The sequence below is a fragment of the Nelumbo lutea genome, chromosome 4, assembly GCF_056320005.1.
Source record: "Nelumbo lutea isolate HS-2025 chromosome 4, American lotus-T2T, whole genome shotgun sequence".
Taxonomy (NCBI): Eukaryota; Viridiplantae; Streptophyta; class Magnoliopsida; order Proteales; family Nelumbonaceae; genus Nelumbo; species Nelumbo lutea.
In genome coordinates, this window is record NC_142687.1 from 55,538,170 (window position 1) to 55,564,680 (window position 26,511).

Consider the following 26,511-nt stretch of genomic DNA (forward strand, 5'->3'; position numbering starts at 1 on the left):
TCCAGATCTTTCTATCTTGCTGCTACATACTCTTGGCCTCTTTTCCAACTAAATGTAAAAAATGTCTTTCTTTATGGGGATCTACAAGAAGAAGTGTATATGGATCTTCCTGTTGGTTTCTAAGTGATGTTGAAAAGGGGAAGGTATACAGATTGAAGAAGTCTCTTTATGGTTTAAAACAATCTCCCAGAGCATTGTTTGACAGGTTTAGGAAGGCCTTGATTGCTTTTGGCTATACTCAGACTCAATCAGGCCATACTTTGTTTGTGAAGCGAAGGGGGTCCCTAGTGTCAGTTTTGATAGTTTATGTAGATGACATTGTAGTTACAGGAAATGACCTGAGTGAGATTGACAGTTTGAAGAAGAATCTGCACAAAGAATTTGAAATTAAGGATCTTGGGGAGCTAAGGTATTTCTTGGGCATTGAAGTTCCAAGATCAAAGCATGGAATTTTTATTTCTCAGAGAAAGTATGTTCTAGACCTTTTACAAGAAACAAGGAAATTTGGAACAAAGGCAGTCAATACTCCTATTGATCAAAATCACAGAATTAATGCATTAGAAGGTGAGCTAATGAAAGACATTGGGAGATATCAGGACTTGTGGGGCGGCTACTATATTTATGTATGACAAGACCAGACATCTCTTATGCAGTGAGTGTGGTGAGTCAATACATGCATGCCCCACGAGTCCATCATTGGGAGGTTGTTGATAGGATTCTTGCTTATCTGAAGGGACACCCAAGCAGAGGCATACTATTTGCTGACCATGGACAGTTGTAGCTAGAGGCTTACACAGATGCTGATTGGGCAGGATGCCTTGATGACAGGAGATCTACATTAAGAGTTTGCACTCTTGTTGGGGGCAAACAGTTGTGGCAAGGTCAAGTGCATAAGTTGAATACAGGGCCATGGCAAATGAAGTTTCAGAGCTTCTCTGGATACACTCCTTGTTATGAGAAATTGGTATTGAGGTAGAAGAACCTATGATGTTGTATTGTGATAATCAGGCAACAATTAACATTGACCACAACCCAATTCGGCATGACAAGACAAAGCACATTGAAATGGACAAACATTTCATAAGAGAAAGGGTGATTTCAAGGGAAGTTTGTCTCCTACATTGCTTTTGATTTGCAGCTTGTTGATGTTCTTACAAAAGGTGTTGCAAGAAACAAGGTGGAGCAAGATCCACGCAAGTTGGGAATGTGTGACATTTATTCCCAACTTGAGGGGGAGTGTTGAGTTTGGGCAGATTTTAAGTTATTGGGCCCAGCTTTGATTTATTTTATTTAAGTTATTAAGTTAGGAAGTTATTGGGCCTTAGGCCGATTAGTTTATGTTATATTTAAGTTGTGACTGTTCAGCTACTTAGAGTAGCCGCCCTACTAAGGGTATTTTTGTAATGTTTCATTCTTTTACTTTAAGTATATAAATCAAGAGGGGTTGGCAGCCAGATCTATTCAATTCTGGCGACATCACACTCTCTTTTCTTCTTCTCTCTCTTTCTCTCTTGCTGAAACCTTTCAGTTTCTACTACTTTTCTTCACAAAGCATACATCAGAATTAGTTATCAGCAATTTCTACTAACCATTTCCAGAGGAAGCAAGAACTACCTCCATGATTTTAGGATCTAATTGCCAAAAGAAGAAAAGTGATGGAAGTAAATCTTTTAGTTTCAATGAACAGGAAAATGAAGGTAATAACAATAAAAGGATAGTGAAGAGAACAAAACAAGGAAAAAATGTTAAAGTAGGAGGGAAGATGGAGCAGGGTGAAGGAAAGCTTGAGTGATAACAGAAAGGAAAGGAAAGAAATATAAGAGCAAAGTGGCAGATCAGTGACAACAGACCCTTAGGCTATGTTTGGTTTGAAGGAAAAGGTGGGGAAAGGAAAGGAAAGGCAAGGAAACCTTTACCAACCTTCTATAGGTTTTGATATCTTTCCCTTCCTTTCCCTACCTTTTCCTTGAAACCAAACATAGCCTTAACTTCAACAGAATTAGGAGAAGATTTAGATGGTCATAATCAGAAACGGTTGGGATCTGCCTTCCTAGTTGTCTTTCACTTCCACTTACCAAAACATAGCACATAAATACAGGTATGAATGTCTTATCCACTATATTTTATGAATAACAAAACAGATTTATTAATGAAGCTGAAAAGAGTACAAGATATCAGTCATACCCAGAGATTAAGATGACCATGAACCAAAAAGGAAAAAATATATATACAGAAGGAACAAATGGAAACCAAATTTCAGATTTCTAATACCAAACCATCAAAATTTAGTTTTCTAAGATTCTTTCCAATACTTGTAATTTATTCTCCTAAATTCTAATAAACAAAATATTTATGAAGTTTCTTATAATAAATACCAAATCTGTTAAAATGTATCAAGCTACCAGGATATAATAGCTCTCAGGGCACCTATGCCTAGCCCAGAGACTAGAATAAGAAGTGAACATGGTGATGCAAACCTCAAGAAAGGATGCTGCAGCTGGATCATTTGGTGAAAATGAAATGATCACACGCTTTGCATTTGTAAACTCAATATTGGACTCGATCTGCAAAAATCAAAGGAGCCACTCTTAAGGAGAATCATAAATTAATAAAATAAATTAGACAAGCCACTCGGAACACATAAAAAACCCGAAAATTCCAGCTGGCTCGTATAGTAAAGTCAGTGGCTGTAGACCCACTGGCCAGGGATCAAGTCCCACCTTTACTCCCCAAGTTTGCATAATAAAAAGAAAACATAAAGATACCTGACGAATGAGCTGTCTCATTTCCCGGCGAAACCTCTCAGCTTTGGTAGTCTTACAAAAGCTTCGTAACCGGACAGTTGGAATAAATGCCAACTCAAAGAAAGCAACAGAATAGCTCCATTGAGCCAAATGTTCAGCAATCTCTTCAACCACAGAGAAAACACATGCCTCCTGAAATGGACGTGTCTTTAATGTTGGCTTGCTTACCTGCAACAAATTTTCCCCATATTCAATTAGCCTAGTTTAAATGCTATGATGGCTTACAGCACAAGCCCACACAAAATATACCTTCAACAAGGTACGCAAATCTACAGCTTTGCCAACACCCCCTGTTGGTGGTCTATTCAGTTCTTTCATTTCCAGCATATCCAAAAGCAGCATGGAAACAGGGATAAAAGTACCCATAGAAGCTGCAATTCGATTAAGCATTCTAACGCACTTCAACCTCAGAGGGAAATAACGTGCACTTGGAAGCAAACGGGCCACCCCAGAAATTATTTGTGTCAGTGGGTATGCAAGTGGACGAAAGTCTGCCTCAGAACTGTAGGCACAGACAGCCCCAGTCCAGAGCTCAAGGCAATTCATGAACTTCCATTCATAAACTTTCAAAATTGATTCCTACAATACACAAACATGAAACTAGGAAATCATAATTGCCACTATACACAAAACACATGCACAAACACAAAAGTGGAAAGCATATAAAAGTTCATCCATTGGAATACGGGAACTTATTATAGATCCTAACTTCTAAAATATAGAGTGCTATTTTGATGAAATAAAATCAGGAAAATTTTGATATCTAATTACCTACTGTGCCATTACTTCAGGAGTAGAAGCTCAATAGATAAGAAAAGTTAAATCTGAAATAAAGGATAAATTGACAATAACAAAGAAAAACTACAAAGGGATGTGAGACATAATTAATTGAAGAGATGAAAGAAAAACAGCATTGATTTCATGAGAATGTGATAAATCGTAACTACATTATAGCTAGTCTCAGTTATCCAGGGCCTTGGGAGGGTGGATTGGATAAGGACCTATCTCTGGCATTTTTACCAAAAAGTGGTCATACTCAGACACAAACCTGCGTTCTCAAGTTTACTAGTCTTATTTTTACCATTGCTCCAAGAATGACTTCTCTCAAGATGATAAACCTAGTAATAAAAACAGTAAACCACAAAGGACTAAACTGCATCAGCATAGGAGAGCAACCTAGTTATGGGAAATTACCTTCTTCTTAATCGTATATGCCTCTCGTAAAATCATTGCCAACTGCCGAATGAAAACAAAGGCATGCTGATACGCAGTTTGTAGGTCCACCCCGTAAAGTTCAATGACACAATTCCCAAGAAACCGAATATGCTGCAATGTCGTTGCATTTACAAACCGGCAATTTAAAACATAGGCCTTGTATATTCCTTTGAAGTATTCATCTAAGCAATCTGAATCTAACCGAATGCATAAATCTCTTATAAATAGAAAGGAAACAACAGGAAGGGCCCCTCCACCTGTACCCCAGAAGTGAAGAGTAACCTGCAAAAATAAAGTCCTAAGCCATTTAAAAGCAACTACTTGAAAAAGAAAAGGAAAAAAGAATCCAATTTAAGGCCTGTCTTGCAATTTGAGCTATTAACTTAAGCATTAATTTTACTGTTCATAAAAAAAGCAACATTTTGAGACATTTGGGAGGGTTAATGACCCAATGCATCCTGACAACATCTGTCCTGTAAAATGGTGCACACGTTAATTGATCAGGAATGACAACCAATGGCCACAGTGAGGAGTTCTCTGGGGCTTGATAAATCCTGGGCCTTCAAGCATAGAAAATGTCATTAGATACTGTAATGGCTGCATCAAAACCATATTCTCATGCCCAAAAGGCATTGGAAACTTCACAGGAGCAGAATTCCTAGCAATCCAACAAGGAATAAGATTGAGTAGGCTACTAAACATCACAAGCTTAATCGTGGAAGGAGATCCAAAGATTGTAGTGGAATGGATGAAAAATAACATGGGAATGTGGCACTACAGAAACACATTGAAGGAGATCAGAGCAATTGAAGGTGGATAAAGACTAGTTATGTAAAAAGGGTCTGTACGGTCACCCTTTGGGAATATCTACTACTACTACTACTACTATAACAACATACTGTCTTTTTCTTCTTTTCCTATAACAAAAATAAGAGTTCAGCCCCTATATTTTTTGAATTTTCTTTTACTTCTTTTTTTCTTCTCATGAATATGTTGACTTTCTATACTTTAACATGAACTCTATACTTTTCTTATGAAAATTATGAATAATTATTAAGGAAATATGGCTATGGTACAATAAGGGGTGATCAGATTTGAGTGTGAAATGCAGGAAATCTTTTTCTAGTAAGGAAATAGTAAGGTCAAAAGAGGAGGAGATGGAGGAGGAGAAGAACTTCGTTGAGGCAAGTCAATGGAGAAAGTATCTCAAGGTGGAGGCGAAGAACTTTCTGTTGGAAGAACTAAGAATCAGAGGGCAGTTTAGCTTGAAAATCAGGGAAGCTAGGCTGGCCACGGTGATGTTGGTAAAACTGAATGTGGTAGAGTGGCTTACAGATTTTGTAGCTGCAGCGAGTACAAAAGGAAAGGATAGGTGCTGGAAAGAATTCCTAACAGAGATGAGAAAGAGGTACGTGGTGGAATGCAGGAAAAAATTATAAAAAAAAAAAAAAAAAAATCATAACTCTCTCAGAGCATTTTAATAGTACCAGGAAGCAAATGTTCTGATTCCCGGAAGGAAGAAAGAGCCAAGGGTGGACTGAAATAGTCAAGGCTCTGAGAGAATTTATGTCTAGAATGAAAATGAAAAAGGAAAAAGGCTTGGAAAAGAAGAAAAGAGAGGATCTCTCGAAGACAGAAGTGGACCTGGAACCCCCCCAACCAATTGGCCCCTACCGTGATGCAAGATGGAAACAGAGCGGCAATTTTGTTATCACAAGATAAAGAAGAGTGGTCCAGTAAACTGGTTGTTGAAGTTGATAAATCAGGGAGAAGCTAGGAGGAGGTTGCTGTATTGGTGACAACAAAATAGTTGAGGATGAAGACCACATATGTACTAACGCCTTTTGATGGGTGCAAATCTCTGCTTGATCCTCTGGATAACAAGCCAGAAGTTAAGGCTGTATGTCTGCAAGATAAGTTGGGCTCGGTGAATATATTCAGGTGGCCTCCTTCATCAAACTCGAAGGAGTTCTCAGTAATGGATGGAGTAAAAGTGCATGTGGTTGGTCCACCCTTCCATCATTGGAAGGCTGAAGTAGCAGAAGCCATCATGGCACCGTGTGGAGCAAGGCTGGCTGGTGTCTTCTGGGGAGACCTCAGGTCTGTAGCAATCCTACTGAATGGGGTCAAGCCTGAGGAGATTCCCAGGAAAGTGAACCTGAGAATCGAAGGTGCTTTCATGGCGGTTTGGTTGACTTCCTCCATTGAAGCTGAAATGTGGAGGGATGCTCGAAGGGAGGAAGATGGTAAGGTTGAAGAAGAAACCTTACGTGGAAACAAGGGGTTGGCAAACCTGCAAGGAAGAGAAAATTACACAGAAAAGGCCAAACAAGCTTTTGGGAATTCAAAAGCCTTGCCGAAGTTGGAAAGTCACAGACATAAGGCTTTAGCTGGGTTTCTGACAGACCATTTGCACAAGCTGTCATAGATGGCATTAAAACTAGTTCCTAAAACACACTTGTTTGACTGGGAAAAGGTTATAAGGGGGCTGCAAATTCTTTTGAATTGGTCAAAAACAAGTGGGAAGCTGAAACGTTGGGTCATTTAAAATTACTTAGGGCCCAACCTCTATCCAATCCGGGCCAGGTAAAAGTGAGTGGGCCTTCTCAAATAGGTGGGCCCGGGCCAACTAATAGAAGATGGGACAAAACATTTAGTGGGCCGAACACTATTGGCTCATCTAATGTGGGACAAAGGGAGCTAAATGCAAAAATAACTAATGGGCCGAATGTTACCAGCCCATCGAAGGGACCCAAGGGCTTCTTAAAAGATCATGTGACCAGGCAGATGGCGTCGATAGATGGTAAACACCATCTATCATCTTCTTCATTGAGCTCAACAGGCCGTAAGTCACGAAGAGCGACCTCAGCCATTGCTGGAACCTCTTTACAATGGGTTGTGTCAGAGAGAGCCACCAGGAGATCACCGGAAAAACGCAAGCCGAGGTGCATCAGGCGGAGTGAATCAAAGGACAATTCCAGCGATACTGATTCCGACGATACAGTCTATTTAGGGAGCATGGACCTGAATAGTTCGAGCAATGTCTTTGATGAAGAGAGCTTGGGTACGGAGGTGCTGTTTCAAGGGAACAAGCAAGAAGATGACTCACAAATAGGTGAGGAAGATGGCGTGAGCTTTCTGGTTCGGCCGGCAAAGGATGTGGTTCAAGTATGGCCCGCATTCGCAAGGGATGTCAATCCAATAGTACAGGAAGAACAGGATATGAGGTCGGCAGGGAAAAATTCTAACACTTCAAACTGTAATGGGATACCAGAAGAAGGGCAGCACAGGAAGAATAGTTCTACTGTTAAAGTAGACAGGGTATTGAATCCAACTGTAGACTCCCTGAGGCAAGCTCAATCACAGGGAACAGTTTTAGGCCTACTTCCTTATGCGAGTCCCCCTCCCTTGTTTGCTGATCCTTCGGTCCCCAACAACAAAGGTATGGTCGTCCATTCTGTTTTGGTTACTTATGTGTCTTCTGTGCTTGAAACAGATATTCCTACATCCCAAGCAGAAGTTCCAGTTAGGGGGAAGAGAAGAGGGAATAACAACTTTGAGAGTGAACTGAGAGAGGAAGAAAGGACACCTAGAGAGAGACAGGAGGAGGAATTAGAGAGAATTTGGGAAATGATCTGCGCTTTGTTGGAGGTATATAAGGAGAAGGAGGAGGAATTAGATCAAAGGGAGAGAGCAGCAAATTCTCAAGAGAAGGAATACTACAGAAGCTCCAACTTGGGGGGGAGAGGTGGCTCAAGCTAATGCATTATCTAGGAAGAATGAGGGGAATAATAAAAGGAAAATGAAAAAGAAGATCAGAAGTGGAAAGGTTAATCTCAGATATTGAGGGTGATATTGAATTCAGTGGGAGAGGGGAGAGAAGAAAGAACTCTACTGTAAGGTGGAGTCTCTTGGGAAGGGTGTCTAAAAGGAGTGTTCAATGAAGATCATCAACTGGAATGTGAGAGGATTGGGAAGTGAAAGAAAGAGAAGGGCAATTAAAGACTTACTAAGAAGAGAGAACCCGGATATAGTGTTGATACAAGAAACCAAATTGGCAGAATTGGATAGAAGGTGGGTCAAAAGTGTGTGGAAATCAAGAGGAGTTTGTTGGACTTCGGCTCCTTCTTGGGGAGCCTCTGGAGGTTTAGTAAAATTATGGAGAGAAGATGTTGTAGAATAATGGAGGAGCTAATAGGGAGATATTTTGTGTCCTTAAAGGTGAGGAATGTGGGGGGTGGCTTTACCTGGGTTCTAACCAGTGTCTATGGGCCCAATACATATAGAGAAAGGAATGAGATGTGGGAAGAATTGTATGGAATTCGAGGTTTTTATGGGAGGACCCTTGGTGTCTTGGGGGGGATTTCAATGTAATTAGGTTTTATAATGAATCAAACAACCCCCAAAGAACAGTCACAACCAGTATGAGAAAGTTTAATGAATTCATTAATATTTGTGGGTGAAAAGAGTTACCCCTCTCACAAGCCAATTTTACTTGGTCTAATTTCCAAGAAAACCCTCTTTGTTCGAAATTAGGCAGATTCCTCTTTAATGAAGAGTGGGAGAACCATTGGAAGAACTTGATAGCTAGAGCCTTACCCAGAGTTGATCACTGCCCTATCCAATTAAGTCCTGAAACACTAGCCTTTGGTCCATGGCCGTTTAGATTTGAGAATATGTGGTTGACTCACTAGGATTTTGTTCACCTGATTGGGGAGTGGTGGAGAGAAGAGGAAAGAGGGGTGAAGTGGAAGGGAATGAGATTTCCACAAAAAGCTGAAAAGGTTGAGATCCAAAATCAAGGAATGAAACAGGGAACACTTTGGGAGGATAGAAGAGCAAAAAAGTAATTTGCTGTCTAGGATTGAGGAATTAGATTCCAAAGAAGCTCAAAGGATAATGAGTGAACAAGAAAGGACTTTGAAAAGAAATTTAAATAAGGATTTGGAAGAGGTTCTTCTGAGAGAGGAAATTTTGTGGAGGCAAAAGTCAAGACATAGATGGATCAAGGAAGGGAATGGAAATACAAAATTCTTCCATGCATTGGCTAATGGGAGGAGAAGGAAAATTTTCGTGGCCAAGTTAGAGGTAAATGGAGAGGAAGTCACAAATCAAGATGAGATAGCAAGAATGTTTGTGGATCACTTCAAATCAATCTATAGAAAACCATTGAATAATAGGCTAATATTGGATGATTTGGAGTGGAATAAGTTATCTGACGAACAAGTAAATTGGTTAGAGAGGGATTTCAGTGAAGAAGAGATCAGACAGGCGATATTCTCAATGGATAGATCCAAAGCACCTAGCCCAGATGGCTGCACAATGGCTTTTAATCAAGACTGTTGGGATGTGGTAAAAGAAGATCTTATTGGGGTGTTTCAGGAGCTTGTAGACAAAAAAAGGGTAAGCCCTGGAGTGAATGCCACTTTCTTAGCCCTAATCCCAAAAAAGATAGATGCAAAGGACCCTAAGGAGTACAGGACGATTAGTCTGGTTACAAGCATCTATAAAATTCTGGCTAAAGTGTTGTCATTAAGAATTTGAGTAGTACTACCCTCCATCATTAGTAAAGCACAAGGTACTTTCGTGTAGGGAAGGCAAATAACATATCAGATCCTAATAGCAAATGAGTGTGTGGACATGAGAAAGTCGGGGAATCAAGGTTTTGTATGTAAGTTAGACTTAGAGAAGGCTTATGATCTTGTGGATTGGAGCTTTTTACTAGAGGTCCTTGGGTGTTGTGGTTTTGGAGATAAATGATGCAACTGCGTAAAGAGTTGTATTAGCTCCAGTCATTATTCAGTCTTGGTGAATGGGGTGGTCAAAGATTTTTTCCCTGCTTGTAGAGACCTCGAACAAGGTGACCCACTCTCCCCAATTCTTTTCACCTTAGTTGCAGATGTCTTCAGTAGATTAATCTCTAAGGCAAATAGGGAAGAGGAAGTGAGTGGCTGGAAGATAGGAAGGAACAATATTAGGGTAACCCACCTACAATTTTCTGATGATATCATAATATTCTGTGAAGGGGGTGACAGGCAAAAAGTGAGGAATCTCAGAGCATTAATATAACACTTTGAGGAGGTATCAATTTGAGAATAAACCTGGAAAAGAGTTGTATGGTAGGTGTTAACATGAATAAGGGGATTATCCAGTCTGTGGCTGATTGTTTAGGTTGTTCCGACGCTACTTGGCATTTCCAGTACTTAGGTCTCCCTCTAGGGGCTAACCCAAAAGAGAGTAGTTTCTAGACCCCAATGTTGGAAAAGTTTGAAAAAAGATTAACTTTTTGGAAAAATAACTATATCTCTATAGGGGGTAGAGTGACTTTATTGAGAGCTACCCTAGCAAACCTACCGGTCTATTTCCTCTCCGTTTTTAGGATTCCTAATAGGGAAGCTAAGAAGTTGGAGAGATTAATGAGAAATTTCCTTTGGGAGCCAAGGGAGGAAAAGAAAGACCACCTAATTAACTGGGAAATAGTTTGTAGAAGTAAAGAGGAAGATGGTTTGGGACTAGGAAGGTTAACTCTCAAGAATAAAGCTCTCTTAGGAAAGTGGTTGTGGAGATGGCCTAGAGAAAGGGAAAGGTTGTGGCACGAAGTGATAGCTAGCATACATGGTAGACTGGAAAATGGATGGGATGCGGGTGTATCACGGCAAGCTACATTGGCTTCCCCGTAGAAAGCAATCCAGAGTATCCTCCCTCAATTTCTCAACTTTGTCAGGTATGATGTCAATTCTGGTACCTGTATTTTATTTTGGGAAGACATTTGGGTGGATAATGTTGCTCTTAAGGACCAATTTCCGTCTCTCTATTCTATTTCCCTTTACAAGGAAAAGGTTGTCTCTCATTTTCTCCCTTCTCCTATTTCACCCCCCCCCCTCCTTAAGTTGGGACTTTGGCTTTCGGAGAGGATTGAGGGATGATGAACTTAACATTGTTTCAAATCTGTTGTCCCTTTTTGGCCGTCTTTTTGGACCCCCTTAATTTGGATGTGAGATTATGGTCCCCTCACCCAAAGGTTACTTCACCTATGCTTCCTTTTTTAAATCCCTTTGCTCTTCCCAGGGACAGTGGGGCTTTCCAACCAAGGAGATTTGGCCTATACCAGTTCCACCTAAAATTATTATTTTATACTGGGAGGTGTTTTATATAAAAATTAATACCTTGGACTGCTTACAGAGGAAAAGGCCTTCTTTGTGTTTGTCCCCTAACTGGTGTGTACTTTGCAGGGCTAGTGGTGAGGATTGTTCTCACTTACTTGTATCTTGTTCCTTTTCTAGTGCTATTTGGAGTTGGATTTTCTCTTTGTTTGGGTGCAGGTGGAATTTGTCGACAGATTTAAGTCAATTGTTCGATCCTACCTTTTTTGTGTGGCCTACAAAAAAAGAAAAATAATGTGGAGATGTATTAGAGCAACCGCCTTGTGGACAATCTAGGGAGAAAGGAATGCAAGGGTTTTTAAGGAGGAGGAGAGAAGCTCTCAAGCTGTTGAGGAATGTATCTTAACTAGGGCCATCCATTGGTTAAGAACTAGGGACTTATTTCACACATTCTCCTTTGATGATTTTTGGAGAAATTGGTTAGTGGTGGCTAACGGCCATGCAAGGAAGGACAGGAAATCTGTAGTGGGGATGCCTCCACCTGAAGGATGGGTAAAGCTGAATTTTGATGGAAGTAGCCAAGGAAACCCAAGCCCATCAGGGATAGGAGGGGTGCTGAGAGATAATGAAAGCAAAATATTAGCATTGTTTTCAGGTCCCATGGGAATAGGAGACTCCAATAGAGCTGAGATGTTAGCGGCGGTACAAGGTATTCAGATTGCAGAACAATTAGGAGTTCAGCACTTGGTAGTCAAAGGGGACTCTGAGATTGTTGTGTGATGGCTCAAAAAACTAGATTCAGCTATGTGGCGACATAGAGATATGTTAAGGAAAGTCAACTGGACCACAAGAAACATGAATGTTACCTTTCTTTGGGTGGGAAGATCAGCAAATTCCTTAGCGGATGGGTTAGCTAAGCAAGGGGCTTCAAGGGAACATTTATTTTGGGCTGCTTTGTAATTCTAGTTCTGGTTAATTCTGTTCAATTCTGTTTTATTTTGATGTAATACTTGTTAGAAGAGGTAACAACTCATGCCTCCTCTTGGGTCTACTGTATTGTCTCATATTTTTTATTTAATAAATTATACTCATTCAAAAAAATATGGCTATGGTACCTAGGGAACTACCCTAGGATCTATGTTTTCTATATAAAAAAATCCATCGCCTAGGCGACGCCTAGGCACCCCCATAATGCCTAGCCTCGCCTTGGTGCCTTGAGGACTATGATGTCACAGTAACTCTTTTTTTATCAATACTACCCTTCAGTGGTATCCCATGACACCATAAAGATTAGAAAGACAAGCATGGCACAGTACAATCTACTAACAGTTAACAATGTCTATCTTATGACTAAATCTAGTGATCTAGAACATGGAGATGAAAGTTAACAATAAATTTCTACTTACCTTAATGTATTTCCTTAAGAGGCTCGGAAATGCAGCCAAAAACATCGCTGAATATCTGAGACGTCGCAAGGTGAATGAGATCATCTCTGTGTCTGTCATTTGGTTTAAGATGTGGAGGGCATTTCCAAGATATGACTTTACCAAATGGCCATGATTCTTCCACTCTTTTGTAGTCATCAAATTTATTATGGTTTCTTTCTTTCCTCCCAAAGCGGGTATTTTCAGCAATCCTCGAAGAATCCCATCCATTTCATTTAAAACAAACAGCATTATCTTATTGAATACACTACTAGACATAATGCTAAACTTTGACAATGAATCATCTTTGTCATCATCACCATAATGGCAAGCAGTCTTAAAAGCACACATAAGAGAACGAACCGCTCCTAATTTGGCATTTTTCTGAATAGAATTACACCAAGAATCAACCATTTCGGTTGTAATAACATTTTTTGATGGTTGTTGTACCATCTTCGCAACACTGGCATCACGTTCATTGTCATCCACATCATCTTCAACATCTTCTTGCACTCCATCATCATCCACATCAGTTTCAGCATCTTCCTGCACATAAATTGCAATGAACAGAGAAGAAATAAGGTTGCTGCCCCATACATTAAAATGCAATGAGAAGTTGATCATAGCAACTCATGTATGCACTCACATTAATGTTTTCATCATTGAACTCTAGAAGCTCCTTATCATGTTCTTTCAAGAACCGATAGAATTCTGGATCCTGAATAGAAGAAATCCAAAAATCAGCAACATAGAATGTGGATAAAACTTGAAGAAATTAAAACCCAATATCAGATAGCTTCAATTATTCCATTCATAGGTAATGCACATTCAAGCTCTAAATCCAAGGAAAAAGAAAAAGAAAAAGCAGGGGACCAAGTTACCTTGGACTCGTCAACGGTGCATCCATGTGAAACTCTAAGGGAGAAGGGCCACCCGAAGGAGGGGGCAACCAACACACACCATTCTTGTGACAGTCTGAGGGCAATAACTGTTCCCGCCTCAAGAGCTCTCTTTTCCCACCTCTCCTCTCAGATCCCCCTTCTCTACTTACTTTGACCACCCATTTGGGGCCATTGGACCATCGTTCTGGCAGAGACCCTCATAGTTCCAATCCTCAACCCCTTATAGTGGTTATATGTGGTAAATGGTTAGTACGTATTTTATTTAAATTTGAACATTGATAGGATTTGTATCTTTTATATTTGAATGCAGGCAATCTGGCCAGATTGGATGCAATATTTAGTTAAACCATATGGCACACCACCCTTTAACGTTCATAATTTCATTGTGGAGAATATACCCCTAAAGCAGGCTTATCTTCTTCCTTTGCCCCTCTTATACCTAGTAACACTTGCAACAAACCCAATAGCACCAGTTAAGGATAAAAACCCAGAAATAGTTTAACATCCCCAAATATCAATTACAATCATTCCCAGCTCCAAATCAGATAGTACTCAAAATCTACCGAAAATTAAACTTGAGAGTTAATCCTAAAGGCACTAGAAAACAAACCAGTCAACAGCTCAATTGAGTTCTTGTCTTTCTCCCCTCACTATTAGATAATCTGGCAGAACCATTCTTCTAAAAACCAAAAGAAAAACGAAAGAATTTCCCATATCCTCATCTAAGCTCAAAACTAATACAACAAAGAACAATAGCATTCTTTCTCTAATCAATGCATTCGCATTAAAACAAAAAATAAATAAAGTAAGCAATGAAAAAGGGTACCTTCTCTTGAAGTCTTAGCAATTGGTTCATATGTTCTCTTGCTTTTGATTTTCGAGTAGATTTCGGCATAGCACTTTTTCTGTTTTCCCCCTCTGCCACCTCTTCCAACTCTCCCCCATCATCGTTATTCTTCCTACCTGCAGCCATCAACCAATCAATGAAAAACAAATCAAATTCGGAGAAGAACCTCGAAACTCCATTGGAGCAGGAGATGAGTTTTATAGAACAACAACTAAGAGGAAAATCAAAAACATACGTCCAATGCCCATGATGTCGCAGAACAAGAAACTCTGAGGGTTGTGGGTTTGGGGTTTAGGGTTTGGAGTAAGCGTAGCCACAGCCGCGTTTGAAACTATTCTGAAATTTGAAGTTGACAAGTGAAAAATAGGGAGAATGACGTTCAGCCCTAAGTCAGAATTTTTAGGCCCGATGTAGATTCGGAGTAGTGCCAGTTCGAAATTGACGCAAATTGACGGGCGTGCATGGGGGTATTTGATATCTTAATTCTTTATAGCTCTGCAGTGGGATTGAGAAATTTTTAATGGACCTGTCTATAATATCTAAAATCTAAAAATCAACATGTCGCTTTTCTATTTCTTAGAGGTTGTTTGTATTTGTCTTTTACATCTTAAATTATTTGATTTTATTATTTTATCCCTTTCGTAATTTTGAATTCAATTAGCACTATTTCATATATTGTCATCTAAAAATTGTCAAACAATAAATAATATTAAAAGAATTAAAATGTTTAAAATAAAAGTATATAATAAAATATGATAAAGAATTTAATAATTGATAAATTCCACAATATAATGAAAAATAATAATTACAAAAAATAATAATAAATATTTAATAAATTATAAAATACTAAAATAATATTGAAAATATTAATAAATTTTACAATACAATGAAAACTTAAAATAATATCTCAAAATTTTAATAAAATATCCATTAATTAGTAAAAGTAAAAAATATTACAAAATAAAGTTAAACATTAAACATTAAAATAATATTAAAATACAAATAAATTCCATGACATAATGAAAATAATATTTAAGTTTGTTAGCAAAAGCCAAAGAGTTACTTGCTCTTTTCTCACCCCATTTATATATATAATAGAAATTGGAAAGAGGGGAGGGGAGGTGTTTATGAGTGTGGTGGTTAAGTTACGTACGGGGTCTCTTTGAAGGATAAAAGAAAGCCAAGAGCAGGAGGTATGCTAAAGGCTAAAGCGAATGGAGTGATAGAATGATGATCTCCTTATGAGTTGGAACCCTATTTATAGGGAGAGATATCGAAGTCTCGAAAAGGAATGAGATAAAAGTGTTTGATTCCCATTAGGGAAGGGAATATTGGATTTGGTTTTAGTTGTCAGGGAACACTTTTAGGGTTTCGCCACGTGTCTTATGAGATATCTCAGGGACAAGGTTTCATTTCGTCTAAGAATTCTCATAATACACGTGTGCTACTTTCTTTCGCAAGCCTCTTAAATTGACATGGTGTTGGTGATGTCAATACTTATCTCACGTGTCCTTTCTAATCCTACTAGTCGTTCTATCACACACATTATTAGTGAAGCACGTGTTTCTTTACTTGTTTCTAACATGCAATGAATTTGAGCTCATCACAAGCTCGCATGATCTCAAGTTTGCCCTCGGTGTGTGCCTTTGAGTCTGTTGTGGACCCGTGGCAGCCCTGAGCCCATCGCAAACTTGCTTTAGGCTTTGAGTTCATCACAAGCTCATGTGAGCTTAGAACACATCGTGGGTTGGTGTCAAGTCCTGGACTCGTCATGGTTGCCTTTGTGGCACTGGTTTAGCACCCTCGTGCTATTACAATTGTGGTGATCAACATATACCTACATTGTCCTCTCACCATAGAGTTCACATGTGCCTTTTCAATATGTGCATATTTATTTTTAAATGACATAATTAAAACCCTTATGGGTTTTCATTGTCTTTCATAAAATCCATATTTCATTTTCTAATAACAACATTTTCTCTCTCTCATGCAAACACACACACCCTTAATAATCAATGTTTGTAACATCTCCCCTCCTCATTTTTTTTCCTCTTAAATCTCTTTTAGTTCCTTTTGGATCTATCTAATAAAGTAGGTGGTCTCAATTAGATGGATTTAGATTAAGGGCCAACCTAAGTATGAATCCTAGCTTTGACCCAAACTAATGTCAAAACCCAAATTTGCCCACTAATACATGGGGTGAACCAATTTTATTCTTATATAAAAGTATAAAGAAACCATTTCTCCTTTCCATGGGTTATTAGGTTTTTCTCTATTATTTTATTAATTTAATGTAGATTTGTTTCATGGATTCTTCAGGTTCAACAATACAGATCACTTAACATGAGCCTTCGGTTATCTTTATTAGTTTAATTTTGAAATTGTTTTTTAACATAGTTATTGATTTCATGTTAAGGACATTTTTTAGCTATATAAAAAGGAATAAGTTTGAAGCTCAATAACTAAAAGGGAAAAAATATTTTTTTCTACTATTTTATATTGAAAAAACTATAAATGTAAAAACTTTAGTGTACTATTATTACTTTATTTTTTTACCTTAAAAATACATTTTCAAAAACTAATCTATGCATCGAATGGGTTACCGCTAGTTCTTCAATGAACAGCCAAAGATCACTGCAAATTAAGCACGACTAGACATTAATGCATGGTCAAAGATCATGGTACTACCTGTCATGGTTGGCCATTGGATCACAATTTATAATTGTTGACATGCCACTTACAAAGCCAGGGGCAAGGATACATGATCAATGATCCTATATGTGCTTTGTATTTTAATGCCATCAACTCCTTTAAATAGCATCAAATAGTTTTGCCAATAAAATTAAATAGAATCAAATAGATGGGGCAATAAAGTTGAAACAACTATACATGGCTCCTCTATAAGAAGAAAGCAAGGGGTAAAAAAAATAAAAGTGTGGCAACTTAAATTTGCATAGGAATCAACATTACTAGGGCTTAGCCATTGTGAGCGTCAGAAAATAGCTCACTTGGGCTGATTTGGAGTTGCCATCCACCAGTTATGTGCAATGGAGGGGCCTTCAAGAATGGTGTCAACAAAATCATTTTTATTTGTAGTGGCTCCAAGACCCAAGGCATTGACTACAAGTCTACACTAGTCTAGGTAAGACTCAGATGAGAGAGGGAAGGGGTTAGGCACCCCTCTCCTAGGTCCAATAGGTGGGGCCCACATAATGATCTCAAAGATACACAAAATTTATTTAAGCAATCAAGAAAATAACATGGAAAGCAAAGAATAAGAGCAAATCAACAAATCTATCCTACCAATTATTATTATTATTATTATTATTATTATTATTATTATTATTATTATTATTATTATTATTATTATTATTATTTGTTATCATTATTATTTGTTATGTATTTTTATCAATTATTTTTATTTATCCCTTTTTTGTTATTCTTGTTACTCTTTTAAATTTGTTTTATTTTTTTATCTTTTTTGTTTAATTTTCCTAATTTTTTATTTTTTATTTTTTTAGTTCCTTACGGAATCCTATTTGTGTATTTATTCATTAATTACTCACTAATGTTAGCATGCTTGTTTTAAGCAAATTGGTAACCAACAAAACAACATGAACACCGTAGCCGTGTCGATCCTTAAACAAGACAGACATAATGCAAATTATCCTAACAAGATGGTTGACAGGTAGAATAATCCACTTAGCTTCAAGACTGAACAACCTTCCATTTGAACAAATCAAAGAATAGGAACAACAAGAATGACAAAATGGACGAACAACAATATACTAGAATTAACAGAGGAAATAAACGATAACAAGAAAAAGAAAGACAAAATGGGTTCGACCTCTAGATCTCTAATAGACATTCTCCTTTTAAACATGAAATAAACAAAGATTGAAACAACGGTAAAAGCCATAATAAGATTGAATAGGTACCAAAGGTTTCATAGGAGCTGGTTCAACGACAATGGCCTCATCACTGATTCCAATGAACTCTCCTCAGATCTCATCGCTCCATGGCCATAGGCAAGGATAAGATATAAAGCAAAGATGAATAAACCATAAAAAGGGGTTCAATTTTTGATATACAATAACCGGTAATATAGAGACCTTCAGTCCTTAGTAGGTTATCCTCAAGCGAGAACGATAACTTAAAATCAGTCAAGGGGAATTTGTTGAAGGAAGGAGATCTTTCAAGCTCGAGTCTCATTGAGAATAGGGGTTAGGCATATGTTAGAGTCAACGAGAGCAAATGAGGTGCACCACTGCTACAACTCTTCCATTCTTGTCGGAGAGGATGATAAATAAAGAACCAATGATGAGAGAGGAAGGGGTAGAGGGAGATATGAATAACGTAATGGAACAAAGAGAAATTGAAGAAAAGGGAATTCTTCATCTCAAGGTGGAAGATGATGAACAGTAAACTTTCGCTCCTTAAGTTAAATTGAAAATCAAGTTAGGCATTTATAAGGAATTAAGTGTAATTTGGCAAGTTTAAGGAGTTCAAATGGTTTGGTAATTTTAAAAAATTAGGGGTATTTTGGTCATTTTGGGTCTAATAAGGGTTAAACTGAGGTACGGGTGGATAGACGAGATTTTGGCTCAAATACCAAAGAGGTGAGATGGGTCTAAGTGTACACATTGGTTTTGCATGTATGGGTTAATGAAATTAGCTGAAATGGAATCTTTTTGAATGAATGGGTAAACATGGATATTTTTGGCTGATTTTTGGCAAGGTGGGGTTTTGAGCATTCTCGGTTGAATGGTGGGGTCAAATTGGCCCAAATGGACCTAAATTAGGCATATCAGGAGGAAGGTTGATTTGAGTGATTTAGAGCTTCGAAATAGAATAATTGTATAATGAAGGGAAAAATAATGGTATTTTTTGTTGAAATTTGGTAAGGAGGGGGTTTTCAACATTCAATGTTGATTGGTAGGGTAAGATTGGCCTAACTGGACCCAGATTAGGCAGATCTGGGAATGACTTAATTTTATTAGTTTGAAGCTTTGAAAGGGAATCTTGGTGTGATGGAGGGACAAACAAAGATATTTTTGGTTGAAAATTCACAAGTGAGTATTTCGGGGTGTCCAGGGTCTAAGGGTAATGTCTGATTGGTTCAGGGAGGCCAAGATTGTGGAAATTTGGTCAACAAGAGGATCTAAAATGGAATCTTGGTTTGATGGAGGGGTAAATGAGGGAAATTTGGGTTGAAATTTTATGGGTATGCAGTTTAGAAGCTCCTAGGCCTGGTGGTGGTGACTGATCTAAAGTTCGAGTTGTAAATGGGAGTTAATTAGGGCAATTGGATTGGTATCAAGCATATTTAATGGTGGATTTAGGGGCTTTTTAAGCTAAAAGTTGGGTTCTTTAGGTTTTATAGCATTTTGGAGGGATCGAAAGGATTTGATCGGGTGGTTGGGGTGAATTTAGGTTTCTGGTGGTGCATCGAGCAAAAATCAAGTGCTAACAGCCATCAAAAGCCAAGAAACACTCTATATTATCTCTTGACACTCACAAAACAGGTGCTATAATGAAAAAGGGTGGACTACAAAGAATTAATGCATTCTAGCCTATGTATAAGGGGAAGAGCAAAAGGGTCATATATATAGGCAAAACTTTATGGGTTCTAGCATTTAGGGATTAAAGATATATAAGCAAAAGTATATTTTAAGGGAAGATCCATATCGAGCCTTGCCTTGATGATTCTCCTTTAGAGGATGGTGTGACTCCCTATGCATGAAACCCTAGGCACTCATGGCATTTTCTTTGATTGATCAAAATGTTGCAACTCCGAAGCCCTCATTTGCTTCAATTCTCTCGTCTCTCTCCTCTCTTTAGGCCCTCAATCAATGTCCCTGTTATACAGTCGAGTTTGAAACAAGGTGAACCGATTGTCTTCTTCCTGGTGTTGTTCTGGAGAAATCATATGAGGTTTTGAAAACCATCCTCCTCTATTGGAGATCAAGGATTTTACTTGCAAATTGTTTTATCTACAGAGTAAAAGCTGGGTAACAGTGATGAAAATGACTTCCAAAAGGTATGAATACGTGAGTTTTTCATAATAAAGTCTTGTTTTCATATTATTCAAGTGGGTTTCAAAATTTGAGACTAGCTAGGAACCCTCGATTGTCCCAGTATGGATCATTTTTCCTTTTTTGCCTATGAACTTTTATGTTGAAAATTTACTTTGTTCAATTGCTATGGCAATTAGACCAGTGATTAAATTTGATAAAGGTACAACCACTCTTTCTATAACATTTGCAACTAGGGTTTGCATTGAACTTGATTTGTTAAAGAAACATTCAGTCAGAGTTTGGATCAGGTCTAGATGTGAAGGGTTCTGGCAAGATACTGTTTATGAAATACTTCCCTCATTTGATAATTGTTACAAGATTGGTCACTCATGGGAGGACTACAAACACAACAAATTCAAAAAAATATCTGATAAGTTTGAGAATATTCAAAAGAATTTTTCTAGTGAAAAACTAGTTGAACAATATGTACCAATGATCAAACCATCAGGGTATGATGTTCCTAAGATGATGGAAAAAAGAAACTTCTGCTGAAACTATTCTTGATGAGGCTATATATATATATATATAACCAAAAAATATATACAAATATATATTTTGAAAATATGTATCTGATATATTTCAGAATATATATTTTTTCATATATATATTTATTATTTAAAACTAAAATATCTATATTTAATAGTTTTAAATATAAAATATATATTAAAATTAAAACCGAAATATATATTTAAATATAATAGGTTTTTCATACAAAACTTGAGTTTTTTGTGCAAATATATCATAAATAACCAAAATTTTTTCAAAGCATAAACAAAACACAAATAAAATATATCAACTTTTAATATGCATTAAATTTTAAAAATATTAAATAAAAAAATACTAACCTGTGAATGTGATGCTTGAGTCTTGAGAAGTTGAAACTTGAGAGTTGAGATTTGAGAAGATGGAAGAGCCAAGTGAATGAGTGATATTGAAATTTGAAAATCTTGAGAGTGCTTGAGCCTTGAGAAGGCGGGCCAGGAAAGAAAGAGTCAAAGAAGAATGAAATTTGGAAGAAGACTAGGACTTGCAATGCTTAGAGAGTAGAGAACCTCTAGTCTAAGAAAGAAAAGACTCATATGTGCCTATTTGGTGTAAAAGATAGAACGAGTCAAAGAATAATGAAATTTGGAAGAAGACTAGGACTTGCAATACTTAGAGAGTATAGAACCTCTAGTCTAGGAAAGAAATGACTCCTATTTGCCTATTTCGTGTAAATGATAGTAGGATACCTTAGAGAGTATAGAACCTCTAGTCTAGGAAAGAAATGACTCCTATTTGCCTATTTCGTGTAAATGATAGTAGGATACCTTAGAGAGTAGAGAGCATCTCATTTAATCTTTCAAAAAATGCAAAAAACCAATCTTTCTAAAGGTGTAGGGACTAGGGATTTTGCTTTCCTTGCAATGCTTGCTATTAATGCTAATCCTAAAGACTATAAAGAATAGATTACGAAGGGCCTTTTGTTTCCTCTTAACTCTAATATCTTAAGAGGAATCTTTTAACTTTAAGAGAAAAATGGTTGTTCGTTTCCTCTTATCTATTATCTCTTAAAGTGCAATCATGCAACTTTTTTATTTTTTTAATGATACCCACAAAAAAGACAAACAAAAACTTTCATATATGGGGTCAAAATAGATATTTGATAATTTTTAGAATTCAGAATTCATAACAACATTTTCTACATTCAAAGTTTCGAGGAAAAAAAGTTTGCCAATACCAATATACCTCTTAATGTAATTATTGCATTTTTAGATGTCAGACTTCAAAGCAAAAGAAAATGCCCTAAGTTAGTAAGTAACTAGAAAGAAATAGGATAGAGATAACCTAGTTAGGTAACTCGGTTTAGTTCGGATTTCATGTGTGAAAACCAAAACCAAACTGAATTATTAGTTTACCCATCTTTACAACCTGAAACCGATTGGTGGTGAAGAAAAATTGACCAAATCGGGTTGGATCAGGCCGATTTGGTCTGTTTGGCATTGTTTGTGAATAGCTCTAGCTGATACTACAACTAATGCTGAGAAAGTCCATGAACAACAAACTGTGCCTAACCAAATCACTCTAGAACGCCAAGATTAGATGTTACTAAAAATCCTATTGAGGTTTAGTAAACAAACCATTTGTAAATCTATGAAAAGACCCACATCCCGATGTTGAAGGATGAAACTTTACTTTTGGAAAAAAAAAACTGACAAAATTGGAGAACTTCCTGATAATTAGGTACAATCTGAACTCTGAACACAAGAAGGATGGTTCACATATTTTTGTTGATTATTTAAAAAAATTCACCAAAAAATGGAAGATAGAGTAATAGTTTTGCACATCCTTTTTGAAGGTAAAGCACAAATAGTGTCTGATGTTGACAAAACAACAAAGAACAATGACATGGTCCCAATGACTCACTCTTTAGATACCCCACCTAATTAGCCCGTTGATGAGGAAATAGTAGTTGAATCTGCCTTCCAACAAGTTAAACAAAAAGCACAAATGGGTCCAAACCCCCATCTGAAAGAAGAGTGACTCTAGATCCCAAGCAGGTCAAGGTGCACCCCTTTCCTTACATAATTAATGAATATTTTTTTGGAACACCAGAGGTTTGGGAAATGACCCCATTATACGTCAAATTAAAAAGTAGAATTTACGTGATATGGGCCTATTAGCTTTAGCTGAACCTAAAATTTCTACCACGAATATGCCATCTCTCATGCAAGGATTGAACTATGGTGTTTTCTAGTGAATAATGTTGACGATTTGTAGTTGGTGGTGTTCTGACACCCCAACCTACACAATTTCTTCTATTTTTTCCATGGACTATTATTTGTTGTTTAGTTGAGATGATGGGTTTGGACCCATTTGTGATTTTTGTTGTGCATGCAAGATGCTTTGTGTAGGAATGGAGACATTGATGTCTCTCACTAATGCATTGAATAGTATATGTTTTTCTTGCCTTCTATTGGGAGATTTCAATGCCATTCTTGATCCTACTAAGAAGGTAGGTGGTCTTAATCTGAATCATCAATCCCCGAGTGAGTTTCAAGACTTTGTTTTTGCTATTGGCTTATAGGACATTGGTTTTAGTGGGAATGTGTTTACTTGGTGTAATAATTGAAAAGGCCAAGCTTGTGTTTGGGTTTGGCTTGATTGTGGTTTGGTGAATAGTAACTGACTAACAAACCTTCCTACCTCTCTGGTTATTCATCTTAATAGTTTTTATTCTAATCATTGGCCTCTTTTATATAAGTTGTCTATTGATATAGTCAGAAAGCCATCAATGTTTTAATTTCAACATATGTGGTTGAGTCATAATTCTTTTCTATCTATGGTAGCTGAGAACTGGAATCTCCCAACTCCGATTACTTCTTTGCAGAACTTAGTTTTTAAGCCGAAACAACTTTGTAGAGGTCTTCGGACCTAGAACAAAAAAGTGTTTGGAGACCTTTTTCAGAATATTAAATTAGCTAAACATGAGATGCTCATAAAGGAAATTGGTTATGCTAAGAGTAATTGATCAAAAGTTTGAATAGTTTGAGAGAAGCCAAAAAACTCATCATTGGCTTTTACAAGAAGAGAATTATTGTAAGCAAAAATCATGGGTGAAGCAGTTAATGGAAGGAAATCACAATATGAAATTCTTCCAATGCAACATTCAAGGCTAGTCAAATAGTCAATAAAATACTATGATGAAAGAAGTCAGTCTTAAAGACGGGTCCCTTGCTACAGATCCAAATCAGATTATTTTAGAGGGTATTTGGTATTTTGAAAACATTCTAACAATGGAATCTTGTCATATGCTTGAAGTTCTTTTGAATGTTATTCTTCCCACTATTATAGACTCAGAAAATGTGTAACACATCCTCCCTTTAACTACAAAAGAGATTAAATCATAAGTTTTTTCTCTTTGTAAGGACAAAGCTCTTAGCCTTGATGGTTTCACTGGTTATTTCTATACCTCGTGCTTGGATATTATTTGTGAGGACACCAAGATTGTTGTTTGGGAATTCTTTAATGGTATGGATCTTCCTTTGAGCTATACTTCTGCTTACATTTCTTTAATTTCTAAATGCTAGAGTCCATAAAGATTTGCTAATTGTAGAACAATTAGTGTTTGTAATTTTTCCTACAAAATTATTTCTAAAATATTGATGGATCGACTTAGTAGTCTTTTGGTGAAATTAATTTCCCTTCAGCATGTTGATTTTATTAAGGGGCAAAATGTCCTTGATAATATCAATCTAGCCCAAGAGTTAACTCAGGAGATTTACCATAAAATTAGAGGAAACAAAGTGATCATTAAACTGGACATGTTGAAAAGGCTTGATTGGGACTTCCTCTTTTTGGTTTTACCAAAATTTATCTTTTCTGATGATTGGATTGTTTTAATTTGTAATGTTTTTTGCAACTACTAGTTTTCTATTAAAAACAAAGGAACCTTGTATGGTTATTTTATGTTATCCAAAGGTCTTCGACAGGGAGGTCCCTTATTCCCCTACCTCTTTATCATTATTGAAAAGGTCTTAAGTAGAGGTTTGTCTAAATTGTTCTTTCATAATTTAGAGTTGTTTATCATGCGTCGAGAGGTTGTCTCTCTATCTCTCATTGCTTGTATGGAGATGATACGATCATCTTGTATAATGACTCTATTTTGGTAATAAAAAAAGTTGTTTCTATATCTTTACTAAAGCTTTTAAGACTCGATGTAACATGATTAAAATGGCTCTCGGCTTTGGCAAACAACAACTTTCTTGTACCTGTTTGGGAGTTCCCTTACACTAAGGGAATGATGAATAGGTAATTACAACAAAGGGTAGTGATGATAAGATGAACACAATTAAATTTAATTACTACAAGAAACCTAAGCATATTAGAGAAACCTTCTAGAAACTGTATCCTCATTTGATGCTGGATAGGTTAAAAAATAACAAGAAGGGTGAAAATGCTAATGAATCCAATGTGCTAGATAATGAGAAGAGGTCTAATGAAGAGAAGTCCACTATGGAGTAATTAACAATTGTGAGAGTTGAATTTGAAAAATATGGGAAACTTCAGAATCACTTGGAAAGGGAAGTTAGCTCCATCTCTATAGGTAATTCAACATCTACAGCCTTTGCCCACTCAATGACTCGTGCCATTGCTAATCATGCATCCTTTTTCAAGTAATTGGTGTATCCTTTGGATTATTGGTTCAAGTTCATCTGATCACATGACTAGTATACCTAACATATTTTCTACCAACTTTTACCTAGCCGAGATAAAACTTCCCTTGTTGATGGCTCTCTTGTTCCTATTTTTGGAAAAAGATACATTAAAGCCACCAAGACCCTTACCCTACTTTCTGTCCTCTATGTACCTAAACTTAATACTAACTTTCCTTTTTGTTAGTAGTTTAATTAAATCATTAAATTGCTGTATAACCTACTTTCCCACAAATTTTGTTTTCTAGGACGTGAAGTCTCAGAAAGTGATTAAAAGTGGCAATGAAGCGAACATGATACACTTGATTGACGTGCCTAAGAAGAACCAATTATCATCACAAAGGGTGGCCTTGGAGTCAATCATGTCTAAGTCTTTTCATAAAAGTATGTTATGTCATTTTTATTTGGATCATTTGTCATTTTCTTCTTTGCATCTTTTATTTCCCGAGTTGTGCAAAAGTGTTAGTCTTTCTAGTCTATAATGTGAGTCATGTCAGCTATTAAAGCATTGTAGAAATTCTTATCCCTTAAAAAATAAAAGATTCAAATTTCCTTTTGATAATGTGCATTTTGATGTGTGTGGGTCGTATAATATGCCTTTCTATTGGAGGTTATAAATACTTCATTTTGTTCATTGATGATTTTTCCAGATATACATGAATTTATTTGACGCATTCTCATAATGGGGTTCCAAAATTAATAAGGCAATTTCATGAACTTGTTCTCACTTAGTTTAAAACTCATATCAAAGTATTCTGATATGATAATGCTAAGGAGTATTTTGATAATGATCTTTTTACATATCTTGCTAACTTTAGAGTTATTCATCAAAGCTCTTGTCCTTGCACCCTCAACAAAATGGGGTAACTAAAAAGAGAAATTAATATGTTTATGAAATTTTTAGAAGCATTTTGTTTGCCTCCCATGTTCCTAAAAAATATTGG

The 26,511-nt window shown here is 37.0% G+C and overlaps 1 protein-coding gene across 1 annotated transcript in view; it reads right to left on the reverse strand.

Annotated features, from left to right (window-relative positions):
• The window catches only part of LOC148860706 (Noc2p family), a 29,620-nt gene extending 14,836 nt beyond the window's left edge, over positions 1-14,784 (reverse strand). The window contains exons 1-8 of the mRNA XM_088941890.1: positions 14,531-14,784; positions 14,275-14,411; positions 13,193-13,264; positions 12,529-13,092; positions 3,999-4,301; positions 3,054-3,383; positions 2,766-2,972; positions 2,478-2,564 (exon numbers count right to left, since the gene is read on the reverse strand). Of these exons, the coding sequence (XP_088798016.1) occupies positions 2,478-2,564; positions 2,766-2,972; positions 3,054-3,383; positions 3,999-4,301; positions 12,529-13,092; positions 13,193-13,264; positions 14,275-14,411; positions 14,531-14,543 (1,713 nt within the window). The 5' untranslated portion in view covers positions 14,544-14,784. The remainder of the gene's footprint in view (positions 1-2,477; positions 2,565-2,765; positions 2,973-3,053; positions 3,384-3,998; positions 4,302-12,528; positions 13,093-13,192; positions 13,265-14,274; positions 14,412-14,530) is intronic.
• Positions 14,785-26,511: the final 11,727 nt, after the last annotated feature.